Source organism: Talpa occidentalis, unplaced genomic scaffold (assembly GCF_014898055.3).
Source record: "Talpa occidentalis isolate TD23 unplaced genomic scaffold, MPIMG_talOcc4v2.1 talOcc4.7, whole genome shotgun sequence".
NCBI classification, from domain to species: domain Eukaryota; kingdom Metazoa; phylum Chordata; class Mammalia; order Eulipotyphla; family Talpidae; genus Talpa; species Talpa occidentalis.
This window is the reverse complement of record NW_023605083.1, coordinates 91,868,294-91,880,931: the sequence shown is the minus strand read 5'-3', so window position 1 is coordinate 91,880,931 and position 12,638 is coordinate 91,868,294. Positions and strand designations below refer to the sequence as shown.

The window sequence follows — 12,638 nt, the reverse complement described above, 5'->3', positions numbered from 1 at the left end:
TTCTCTACTTGGGGAGCCACTAAAGCTCAGGTCCTGCTGTCAGCAGTTCATCTACTATTATATGGGCTTAAGGAAGGGACAGGGGACTGATAACTGAGCAAAGAAAATTTCAACTCTTGTGTAGAGAGAAGTCATGTCGGGGAAAATGGAACTTTCAAAGCAGGTCAGCCATTAGTTCTCACTTTATTCTGTCATTAGAGTTTTCTAACCTAGGCCTGGATTATGACCCAAACCCCTGTGCCCCAGCGAAGGAAGTCTAATTGGGAAACTTGGGTCCTTAGGAGTCCAGGAATTCCCTGAAATTACATGTGGAATTTTGTGTGTACATGCTGTGAATTTCTCTGGAGAGTAGTTTTTTAGCTTTTAGCTGATCCTAGAGGAAAAATGAAAAATAACTGTTCTTGAGGACTCCCCAGTCCTATTGCATGTACCTCATAAACTGGCTAAAGGCTTTGTAGTTGGTGAGTGTGTGGTAATCCTCCTCAGAGAATACATGCTCCACATCCTCCAGGCCCCAGGTCAGAAGCAGAGTTGCTGATGACTTCTGTTCTACCTGCTGGGAGAGATCAGGCTTCAGTGAGACAGCCTCTGTCATGAGTCTCCCCCATGCCTCACTACCTATCTGTTCAATTTTCCAACCCAATCCCTCCAACACACTACAGATGCTCCACTCAGCACCACTTCCTTGGGGCTCTCCCTCTTCCTTATGCCTGTCTTTAATTACTAATTTCTCTCCTTCATTCCCTAATTATTCTACTCACCTTCTGTCCTCCATCTCCCTCCCCTTTTTTCCGTCGCTTTGTCTTCTTCTCCTTTTTTTCCCGGTGCTTCCGTCTCCTTTTCCGACCCGGTCCCATTCCATATTCACTGCCTCCACTTTCTGACTTTTCCCGGTACTCATCTCGCTCAGAGCCAAATTCTTCTTCACTGTCCTGAGAAATAAAATAACACTTTTTTCAGCCCTACCATGTGCCAGAAATGTTCTTAGCGTGTAACATATATTATCTCTTTTAAAAATCTTTGACAATGATCCGATGTGATATTAACTAATCTATTTTTATTGTTTTTGCGGATGAGGAAACTGAGGCACAGAGTGCCAAATAAATTGCTCAAGAAGATACAGGACTGCTGGCTCTGAAATCATGCAGTCTACCTCCAGAGCCTGTGCTTTCAACAGCTTCTTTGCTACTAAGGGAGGGCACGTCAACAACTGGGTTCTTCACTAGATTGTAGTGAGTGAGACTAGAGCCCCAGATCCCTGAGATATAGGCCAGCAAGGAGGGGGAGAGAGAGTCAGGCCTTCCTGACTTCAAGATCCCCCCTGGTGAGTAAAGACCAGAGAAAATGTAGGTCTCTGGGAATGGGTCTCCTGAACCTCGCTGCAGAGACAGGAGCCCTTGACACTTACAAGCTTCTTGCGTTTTCGGGGTTTTCCTGGCTTGTTCTCCTTCTGCTTCTTGGGTCCTCGTTTTCTCTTCTTCACACCCAATGCTGAAGGCAGCAGCCGAATGTCATCCTTATCTTTGGAGCAGAGAGCACCAGAAAACCTAAGCCTCTAGGTTCCATTCTTTGTGGCCCCTCAACCTCACCCGTCTTCACCTCCTGGGTTCCCACTCTCTAGGAACCGCGGCATTAACTCCTCCAAACCTTGCCTCCCTTCGCTGGATGCAAACAGAGAGTATTTCTAGTACTCTGGGATGTTCTGGTTCTGAATGGGAGGTCAGGGGTCAGAAAGGAAGCGTGGCCAAACCACTCCCTTCTCTCCCCTCCTACTAACAAGGAACCAGGCTCTAGGCCATGAGCTCTGACTGTGGCAGGTCCTTTCAGTCGCCGCCAGGGCTCCTCCTGCCTTCCCCCTCACTTAGCCAGCTGGCATCCTGCCCAGGAACTGGGGAAGCCATGCCCAGCTGCTGGCCTGGCCTGACCCCAGCACTTGGAGTGGGGAGACACAAGCTGGCAGCTCCCTAAGCCAGATGCTGAGAAGGGAGAGCCAAAGGTGGACACCTGGGTTCTCACACTAACACCCTGGGGCCCTGATGTTCTTTTTTCTAAGAGGGAGGTCTCTATTTATGTTTCCTCAGATAATCACCAAGTCTCTTGTCACCCCAACAGAGCCCTGGAGGGAAAGAAATCCTCAGACAGTCATTTTCACTTCTTGGCCACAAGATCACAGTGTCTGGCTCCTTCATCACACTCTAACCCAACAGGAGAAAGTCGCCACAATTACCTAAACATTCCTCCTCTTCCCATGGAGCCTGTGATGTGCCTTCAAATCTAGTTGCATATCCCTGCTCCCTTTGAGAAATGAGGGTCCCTATTCCTGTTCCCCTGATCTCACCCTTCCTCTCCAAATTTAATTCCAGACATGCCAACACATACATATATAAGCAGTATGGGAGACAGAGGCAGAAAAGTTCCGCAGATGCAGTGTTAAGTGCACACGCATACATTCTCGTGAGCACAAATCCTGAGGACAGTCTGTACCTGCTTTCAGCAGGGTTAGGTCCCCGGTTTTCTCCCCAAATGTTTCTGTCAGAGGCAGGGGTATAACCTCCCCCACCCCATTCTCCATGACCCCTGTCAGTCTGTGGAGGCTGGGGGACAGAGAGTTATTCCAGGTAGTGGCAGACACTGATGCCACAGAGACTTGGGGCCCTGGTTAGCCTCCTACCCCCAGCAAGCACTAGACCAACCAGCCAGACCTGTCTTGCTCTGGCACAGGCCGCTATGCAGGAGGGAAAAGCCTGGCTTGGCCCAGCCCCTTGCTCTAGGACACACAATCCTTCTTCCCTCAACAGCCAAGGGAAAATTAGCCACAATTAACACTAGAGGTCTTAGTTTCCTTTGCCTCAGAACCCTGGCACCTCCTTCCTGCAATGTTACCTCTCTTTCTAACTCCAGCATCCTGTGTCTTCTCCACAGGAAGACACTCTAGGATTTCGGCTGGGGGTTGGGAGTGTTGCCTCGAAGGCCCCTGGTGTGAAAATAGAGTAGGGGCTGTAATGGGAAGTCAATAAAACGCTATGCTCCAGCAGCCAGCTCTCCCTAACCCCAGGGACTTCGGTGATTATGAAAATGGAAACGGAGGCTGCCGGGGCAGTGGCAAGGGCAGGCCAACTGGCTAAGGATCAGGGAAATGGCCTGGGTCACCACCAGCTGGGGGTGGGGCACATGCCAGGGACCTTTCGGCCTGTTAAGTCACTCCCCACCAATGGGAACCTCCAGCAGGGGGTGGCGGGAGAAGCAAGGTAGAATGGTGAGGAAAGGGAAAGGGAGGGCAATAAAGCAAATCTAAGCCCCAACCTCGGTCTCACCAGCCACTCAATGCTGGCCCGGAGCCCAGACTCTCCCACATCCCGGGCTCAGATCTCGGGAAGGCGGCGAGGGAGAAGGGCGGGCGAGGAGGGGAGGCGGGGCCTGGCGAGCCGGAGCAAGCGGGAGGAGTCTCGCAGAAAGCCTCGCCTCCTGCCCGCCCCTCTCGTCTCCTAATCTCACCATCAATCTCTCACACATATATTTATTTTTTCTCAAATTCCCCTCCCTCCCCCACAACGAACCACCATAATAGGCCTGCTGCACATGCGTATTGCATGCAGGGGGTGGGTTTGTATTTTCAGACCTTTTGCAAAGAAACTACCAGAATTTTCCGCACCACCCACAATCATTCCCCACCCCCACCCCCAAGGAATCACATCTATATATTATATTATTTCTCTAGACTTGCCAGAAGGGGGAGGGCGAAGAAATGAGTTTTTGGCTTCCTGCTCCCTTCCCCCATCAACACAAGTGCTATTATTTTAAACGTTTAACAATGTAAGGAGACTGGAGAGGGGGGAGGGATAAAATTGGTCTTGGGTAAGAATGTAAAACAAAATGGTGAGAATCAAAGCAGTCAGAAGGAAAAACAATAGAAACCTCTAATACGTACAAATTCATATGCTAGAGAAGGAGAGGGAGGGCAGGCTGAATAAATTTCCTTAGAGGAGGGTTATTTTGCCCACACTTAGGTAGACAGAAATAATGAGCAGACTAAAAATACGTTCCCAAAGTTTTACCTCAGAAAGTCATCTGAGGGGGTGTATCTGGGTCACTCATTTGACTTGGAGGGCTGAAAGGGAGCTAAAATTGCGCTGGCAGAGAGAGGAGGTGGGTTTTCATTTAAAACATACATATAAGAAAATTTGACGTTTCTTCTCTGTGCGAAAAGCAAAGAGGGACAAGGGGAGGGAGCACTGACACAAAGACCCATCCGGACCGCAGATTCTTTCATGCTCCCCTCTCTCACAGATCCAAATCCTGGATCATAAACGCCCAAATACCGCATTCCAAGCTCTGACTGCAAAGAGGAGACAGCTGCCAATCTCCTAAGATAACCTGACCCCCCCCCTTTTTTTTTTAAGCACTTGGTCTATTTTCCAGGGAAGCCCCTCCCCACAATTCTTTATTCCTTTTCCCTCGTGCAAAATCAGTGGGCTCTCAGGGGTAACTTTTTAAAAACTTTTCCCTTTGTCAGACAAAGAGGGGGAGGGCTTTATCCTGTTTCCATCAGACACACATCCTCCCCATAAGAAAGCACCCCCACACTCCCTCAAAGGTAGTCTCAACTAGACAGGAACATTTGCCACACATCTGACAGTTGTACAAAACATGATGTTAGACGTTTTGAAGTTTGGTGCATTTGTGCTGCATGGCACCCAGCGGCCTGGGGGTGTGGATGTCCTCTTTCTTTCTCCAAGCGGCGGCTGTGAACATCCTAAACATGCTCACCCACCCTCAGGAAGGCTAGACAGAACTCCACTTGGAGGGTGGTCCGAGTGGGGCCACTGCTGGGCCCCTGATGTGAGGCAGCGCTCCCGTCTGTCCCCTCCACCACTTGGTAGAACTGTCCAGAGAGTGCCGGGAGACTTGTCAGCCAGGGGCGGGGTGCTGAGAGATGCTCAAGCTGCAGAACAGCTGGGTGGGCAGTTCATGCCCCCCAACGTGGTCAGGGTGTGGGTGGTTTCCACCAGAGAGTGACAGTGAATGGCAGCCACGTGAGAGTCACAGCTGGGCAGCTGAACCACCCCAGACTGACGGGGTCATGCCCCCCCTGCACACCCCCCCACCCCAGCCCGCACTTGACACAAAAGAGCCCAGAGAAGATGAAGGGGGTGGAGTTGGGGGCATCTGGTTTCCCACTCTCTTTTGCTCCCCAATCTTAAGTGACTGCTCTCCCTATTACGAGGCGGGGGGACCCTATTCCAGGAAGTGGTCTGCGAGGAGTGCGGCCGCCACCTGCCCTCAGTCACCCGCCGCCCACAAACACTCGCACGCCCCCTCCCCGGCGTGTCACCGCACGCCCCCGCGGCGGCGGGCACCTCAGTCCCCGCGGGTGGGGGGCCCGGCGGACACCGTCCCCTCCTGCCTCCCAAACTCCCGGGGAGACGGCCTCGGCGCCGGGCCCGCTCCACACGCGGACACCCCGCTCCCCCTCTGCCCAACCCCCCCGGACCGCGGCCGAGGGGCGCCCGCGCGGCCACCCCTCCCCCACGCGCCCCTCCCCCACGCCGCCGTCCGGCCGCCAGGGTCTCCGCGGTCCCTCGCTCGGCCAGGGAGGGGGCCCTGGCTTCGCCTCGGCCGTTTCCTGCCTACCCCCTCCCCGCCGAGGGTAAAAAAAATCTCCTCCTCCTCCTCCCCCGAAAGCCGCGACCGAGTGGCCCGGCCCGCGCGCGCAGCTCGCGCCCAGCGCTCTCCAGCCCGGGCGGCGGCGGCGGCCGCGGCGGCCGCGGCGGGGGAGGGGTGCGGCGGGGGAGGGGAGGAGGCCCGGCCCCGCGGCCGCCGCCGCCCGCCGGGACCGCTCGGACCGCCCGGACCGCCGCGGGGCGACGGGCCCGAGACCGCGCCCCGGATTCGCCTCGGCTCGGCCGCGCGGTGGGTGCCTGGCGCCCGCCCGGCCTCGCGCGCCCGCGGCTCCCGCTCGGGCTGGGGGGTGCGTCGGGCGGCCGCTTACCTGGCGGCGGGGGCGGCGGCGGCGGGGGCAGCGGCGGCGGCGGCGGCGGCGGGAAGAGGTGGCAGCCGGGGGGGCTGTGGCGGTCGCGGCCCCGGTCGTGGCCCGGCCCGCGCCCGAGGACTCCGTCGTCGTCGTCCTCCTCGTAGTCCTCGTCGGCCGCCTCCACCTCCTCCTCCTCCTCGTCGCCCTCTTCTTCCTCCTCTTCTTCCTCCTCCGACACCACCATCTCCTCCTCCTCCTCCTCCTCGTCCCTCAGAGGGGAAGCCATCCTGTGGCTCTGGCCCCCCCACCACCCCCCCACCCACCGCCCGCCCGCCTCCCCCACCGCTACCACCACCACCTCCTCCTCCTCCTCCTCCTCCTCCTCTTCGGCGGCGGCGTCCTCCTCCTCCTCACCGCCTCCCCCAGCCCCCAAAACCCCCGGGCCACCCCCCTCCGAAACCCCCACCCTCGGGGCCGCCGTCTGAGGAGGGGGGCCAAACCACCCCCAAATATTTTCTTAGAAAAAAATTGACTTCCCCCCCTCTCTGCTTCCTCCCAAGAGAACAAGAAAGGGGGATTAAAAAATATATATATATAAAAGTTTTCGACTTCTCTCTACCCCCCTCTCCATTGCTTTAAATATATTTAAATTCTGAGGGGGGCGCTCAGAAATATTTCTCAGAGCTGAGGCACTAAGATGGCCGCCTTGAAATTATTTTTAAAACAACCCCCCCTCCAGCACCGCCACCCCCTCCATGAAGAAAGGGAGAGGGGGGAAAAATCCCCTTTTAAAACAAAATGGCTGGCTTAATATTTCATTTTTCACCCCCCCCATTCTCCTCCCTGTTATCCCCCCATCCCAAGCCTCTACCCAGAAACCCACAAATTTTTCCCTTTTTTCATAACTGATTAGTGCACAGATTAATAGAGATATTTTCCTTGTGTACTGAGTGTGTGAGTGTGTGTGCGCGCGCGTTGGGGGGGCATGAAGGATTTCTGCATAAAACAAAAATGGCTGCTGTGACTAACTCCCCCCTTATAAAAAATATTTGAGGGGGGGGCATTAATCAGTACTCATGCTCAGTCTGACATCAGCATAAATTGTTAAAGGTTAACTAGTTAGATACTAGTCCAACTAGATTTAATTTTTTTCCTTTTCTTTACTAGTCTCTTTCTCCCCACCTCCCTTCTCTTAAAGAAAAGCTTTTTTTTTTTTTTTTCTGAATACTTCAGAAGGGAGTGGTTTGATGTGAAGGTTTTTTTTTTTCCCCTTCAGGCATTGAAAAGGAAAAAGATGAAATATATGTTTATATATAACTCTGTTTCTGCATATCTCATTGAAGTCAAAACGCATTTAATTGTGTACATAGCTTTTAAGTAAAAAGCGGTACTGGATTTTTTTTCCTTCTTTCTTTAAAAAAGTGATAGAAATCCTAGTGACTTTTGGGGGAGAGATATGAATAGATACGATGATTGAGTTTTTTTCAAAGGAGTCCATGTTTGATTCTCCCCTTTGCCCAGCCTTTTCAGTGATTTATAATTGTTGTAAATTTTATCTTCACTCTTTGCTTCTTTTCCTCGCCTGCCCCTCCTCCAATTGCTTGAATATGAAATTCATCTGACTTGAAAAATTAATTTAGGGATAAATAGAACAGATTTTTAGACTAAAGGGGAAAGAGTCAACTCTGAAGATTGTGAAATATTTTCTCTTTTCTCCTATTTCAGTATATTTCCCTTCCTCCATGATCTCCAACACTGAGAAAGTGGAAGAAACTGAGGTACCGTGAAAGAGAAAAGTAACTGGAACTGAGAAAAGAAAGAGGTAGGGGGTACACTGGCATTTTCGTCTGACTTTCTGATCCATAATTTCCAACCGTACCCCAGCGTTTATCTTTCAAGTAGTACCAGGAATCCGATGGAAGGTTGAAAAAGAATCCAAAAGTAGCTTTCTCATCAAGATGTTTGATTAGAGAAGTCATAAAATAAAACTTGCTAGTGAGTGATGCTAGCAAAGAAGGAAGAGGAATAGCTCAGCTCTACCGTATATTTTCATTCTTGGCAACCTTTTCTTACTTGTGTCCTCCTATTCTTTTGGTCTCATTTTGCCCCTTCTCTTGGTTCCCATCCTGTGCCTCTGGAAGCATTTCTCTCCTGGATTATTTCTCTGCCTTTTAAGTGTAGTTCAACCATCATCCCGCAGCCCTAGCAGTGTTCGGGAATCCCTTAAGAAGGATGTGTAGGTAGGCAGTAACCAGAAAGTATTAGTGACAGGGAATACTGTGCAATTTTTTGCTTAGGCCGATAAAAGGTTCTTTATTGATGTTCCAGCCCCCAACCCCCATACACATAAGACTAATGCACTTTATTGAACATTGATTTCCACCTTTTTCTTAACCTGGCCTTTGGAGTTCCCTCGCCTCTGTCTCCATGTATTTCTGTACTGAGTCTTAACTCCTACCCCTTCTCCGTTCCATTATGTTCTGTCCCCTTTTGGATCTCTCGGCTAGTCTAGGTATCCCCCCGCCCCCTTTCTTTATATGGCCTTCTCCGTACGTGCATCTTTTATTTTTCACTGAGATACTCTTTTTCATCCCTTTGGTTCTCAGGTTTTATCACCTCTAAGTGACGTTCCATCTCTGTCTGCTGTTTACGTCTGTCTTCCGGGCTCAGGCTCTGTGCCGCCTCCTCTTGTGTGCCTGATTCCCTCTCTTTCTAGTCCCTTGGTGTATGTCTGGGAAGAGTGTCCCCAGGTGTATGCGGGCAAACCTGCACTTCATGTGCACGGCAGTCTCTGCCTCTCTGCCCTCTCCCTCTGTGCTGAGTGCCTCTGCCTGCCTGCCTGCCACGTGTGCCATGAGCTGCAGGTGTGGGTGGCTAAAGGTGACTGTGTGCATCCCTATGCAGACATTCATCATTCTCTCAAGGGTGCTTTGCATATGGATCTGCTAATTTACCCGACTCTCTCTTGTCCTTCTCCCCTTCTGCCTGCCTGCATCTCCCTTTCTTTTTTCCTCCCTACTGACCTCTTGATTTTTCTTCCTCTATCCTTGTTTCTGCTTGCCTCTCTACCTGCTTGCTCTTATTATTGTCTGCCTGCTTGCCTGCTCCTCCCTGACTGGCTGGCAGCCTCTTTCTCTCTCTGGTTGTCTGTCTGCTTCTCTGGCTGTTTGCCCACCACTCTCTCTACCATCTGTCTCCCCGCCTGCCTGTCTCTATCACTTTTTTAGCCTTCATCTCTTGGTTTGTCTCCCTTCCAGGCCCTGCCATAGTTCTCTATCTTGGTTTGCCTTTTTTCTTGCCCTTCTACTTTTCCCTCCTCTTTCTTATGCCTGTGAAGTTCATGATTTTTCCTTGCCTCCTTTTATATCTGTCTTACCTGTCTTCCTTCCTTACTTGCTGCTGCCCCCTCCCCCCTTTAATGCTTTATCTTTTCAGTCTGTTACTTATAAGCCTTTTCTCCCTTGGTTTCCTTTATACTAACATCCCATCAGTGGTGGTGATCTCTACCCGAAATCTGTCAGTTACCCCCCCAACCCTAAAAATCTTGTCTGTCTTCTTGCCGTACACCCTTCCCCTGCCTTCTCTCACTGTTCACTTCCATTTCAGTTGTCTCTCTTCATTTTGTCTTTCTTGGTTCCTCAGTCAGTCAGCCTGCCTCAGTCCTTTTGCCATTTTCCCAGTCTCTCTTTGTTTCTGACGGTTTGCTCTCTGTCTGCCTGGCTCTTGCTGTCCACATGTCTGCTTGCTTTTCTTTTTTTCAATCAACTTTAAAACAGTATATACATATGGTACAAAATTTTTAGAGTACAAAAATCATTCTTTGAAGAGCAAGCCTCCCTCTTGTACCTCTCTTCCAGTCCCCCAGTTCCATGCCTCAGATGTAAGTTATACTTTGCATTTCTTGGTTATCGTTCCAGAGAAGAGTCTACACACACATATAAGTCTACTAGCTTTTTGCTGCACTCCTCCTTTCTCTCTCCCAGTTCCACTTAGTGCTTTTTCCTTTGTAAATCTATCAATTCTCCTTCCTACACCACTGGGTTTGCCATCTCTTGCCTCTTCTCTTTTTGATTCTACTTTATAGCACTTGTCTTTTCAATTGGCTGGTTGCTAGTTGCATACTATTACTACCGGTACAGGAGGAGCACTTCGGATGGGTTTACTTTGTCCTAGTCTTTATTCTACTCTGTATAGTAAGTTGTCGTAGTGCACACCTTTGCTGGTATCCTCAACACTGAACTGTGTGTTAATTGAACAAAGATGAATGCACTGGGTAATACAGAAAAATGCCATGTAAATATAGGTATAATTAATAAGAACGGATAGAACTTAATGTACATAACATAGATAGAGGCCTGCTCTGTTTTCCCAGAGTCCATATGAAGTCTTTAAAGGCATATGAATCTAAATCTTTTTAAGTTCAACAGTACCCTAGGTTTGTCCAAGAATTTGTCTTCTTCCTAATCTAAAAAACTTTGCTACTTAACTAAAAATTTTCTCCCTTTCCATTCTTCCTTCTGTCTCCTTTCACATGCCACCTTAGGGCTATTATAACTCCTTGGAGGAAACAAAGACATAGCTGCTATCCAGGTCTGTTCAGAAATATGATAAAACTTTTATACACAATGCACTGTTCTTTCATTTCTGCTTTTTTTTTTAACTACCTTTATTCCTGTATTTAACCTCTATCCTGTGTCTCCTTCCCCTCCCCACCCCCCGCCCCCCACTTTTCTTGATTCTGTCTTTCCTCTTAACTGTCTGTCTTGGGCTCCATTCTAGCTCTCTTTCTGATTGGCCATCTTCCCTGTCTTCTGTCTGATTGGCCTGTATCCTTCCATCACCCCATCTGTCTGCTGGATTCTCCCTGTCTGCCTGCTATAATGTATTTGATACCACTTTATAAATTATAAAGCACTGTATGGTATAAAACACTATTATCACTTTGTCTTCCGTCCTTCCTTATTGTTTTCTGCCTTCCTCTTCCTTCTTTTTTCTCTCTATACCCCTTTCTGTATGTCTGTCTGCCTCTCTCATTCTTCTTTCTCCTTGCCAGCCTATCTGTTTTTCTGCCTTCCTCCTTTTCTATCTGCTCAGTTCCAGTCTCTCTTTCTGTGCGCCCAGGTTCCTCTACATTTCTTTTACCTGTCTATTCTCTCTTTTCTTAGGCATTTTATCTGTGCGTGTATGTCTCACTGTTTCTAGCTGCTTGTCTCTCTACCTGTCAGTTTTAATGTGGGTAGCACTCTCTGGTTTATCTTTCTGTACTTCAAAAAATTAAAATAAAATATTAAAGTACCATTTGACTAATTGGTTAAGGAAAATGTTTTTCGTATTTTAAATGAGATCATTAAGGTGAGGAAAGGAACTCAGGCATGTAACTGTCAAATGCCAAATCAGAAATTAGATACTTTCCCCCCGCCCCCCCAAAAAAATTAGGAGACACATTGCAAAGGAGTCCCAAATCAATACTAAGATTATTTATTTAAAGTAAAAGCAAGAAACTTATCCAAAGCCGTATTTTCTAACCCATTTTTGGATAATACAAAGTTATAAACTTCCCCCAGGAAAAAAAAGTATATGCAGAAAATATATATGTTTTCATGATGTTATGAATACCCTAAAGTATAGACCCCAGAGTAAAATGCTGATGTAGAGAACCAATGAGAATGATTGATAGTGCACAGATATAGACTCATGCAGCAGACAGCTGAAAGGACTGAAAAAGCATTTTGCAGTCTATGGTTCTACCCAAGAAGATGTTAAAGAGATTCCTAGTTGTCTTTTGAAATATACAGGTCAGTAAACATAAAGGCATGTAAGTGCTGAAGATACTCTAGACCTAATCATAAAATTTTAGAGCTGAAGGTCAACTAAATCATTAGTTCCCAAATGGCTAATTATGGCTGACATTTGACTTTTCCTGGGAAAGTCTGTTCTTTGTTCTGATTATATATTTCTTATTTTTTGATATAGAATTAATGTGATATACTGTATATGTAATAATAATATCATGTGCATATTAATATATTTAGCAATATATTTGTTGAAAGTGTCTTTTCTTAAAATGAGGTAGAGCTGTATGAAGGATGCCCATGATAGATTTATAGAGAGAAAGAAAAGAAAGAAAAATACTTTTAATATTTTGTACAATTTGAAATTTTTTCATTGTCCATGTACCTTTATAGTTACAAAACATTTAACTTTTTGTTAAGTAATGGTGATGGGTACATGGGTTTCGATTTTATGTTCTTAATGTCCTTAGCACAATAAAAAGTCAGCAACTCCATGTTAATCAATAGCAAATATGTTCACGTTTTACTGGTCTTTGAAATCTAAGTGTCTGGATCTGCTGCTTTAATCTTATCTCATTTTGATTTTATGAAGATGCTTTAGTCCTTCATAAACCATATTCATGATTTGCCATATCTGCATACCACATATACAATCATATGTATACTATTTTCTGTTAATTCAGTTTACTTTTAAAAATGTCACTTAAAAAGTAAAGTAAAGTCTTTATTACTAAGAAATAATATCCATAAATCATTAATTTGCTAGAGTAATTATATTTTTCATAATTTATTTTAAAATAGTAATTTTTCTCTCTCTCTTTTTTTTTTTAATTTGGGATGCCTACATAGACACAGGTGGACAGTCTTAAAGGACA

General features: G+C 47.8%; 2 protein-coding genes across 14 annotated transcripts in view; one reads left to right on the top strand and one right to left on the bottom strand.

Annotated features, from left to right (window-relative positions):
- Positions 1–6,268, bottom strand: part of CHD3 (chromodomain helicase DNA binding protein 3) — a 25,284-nt gene extending 19,016 nt beyond the window's left edge. For 5 of the 10 annotated variants that reach the window (XM_054689522.1, XM_054689523.1, XM_054689518.1 and 2 more), the window contains exons 1-4: positions 5,990–6,266; positions 1,409–1,521; positions 762–932; positions 432–556 (exon numbers count right to left, since the gene is read on the bottom strand). In XM_054689522.1, coding sequence (XP_054545497.1) covers positions 432–556; positions 762–932; positions 1,409–1,521; positions 5,990–6,257 — 677 coding nt within the window. In that variant the 5' untranslated portion in view covers positions 6,258–6,266. Of the gene's footprint in view, positions 1–431; positions 557–761; positions 933–1,408; positions 1,522–2,089; positions 2,250–5,989 lie in introns of those variants that run through there. The other 5 variants (XM_054689519.1, XM_054689524.1, XM_037494148.2 and 2 more) reach the window with 3 other exon arrangements.
- The window catches only part of NAA38 (N-alpha-acetyltransferase 38, NatC auxiliary subunit), a 26,131-nt gene continuing 19,052 nt past the window's right edge, over positions 5,560–12,638 (top strand). For 2 of the 4 annotated variants that reach the window (XR_005122031.2, XM_037494156.2), the window contains exons 1-2: positions 5,842–5,910; positions 7,697–7,793. The gene's annotated coding sequence lies outside the window, so the exon portion shown is untranslated. The other 2 variants (XR_008549710.1, XR_008549709.1) reach the window with 2 other exon arrangements.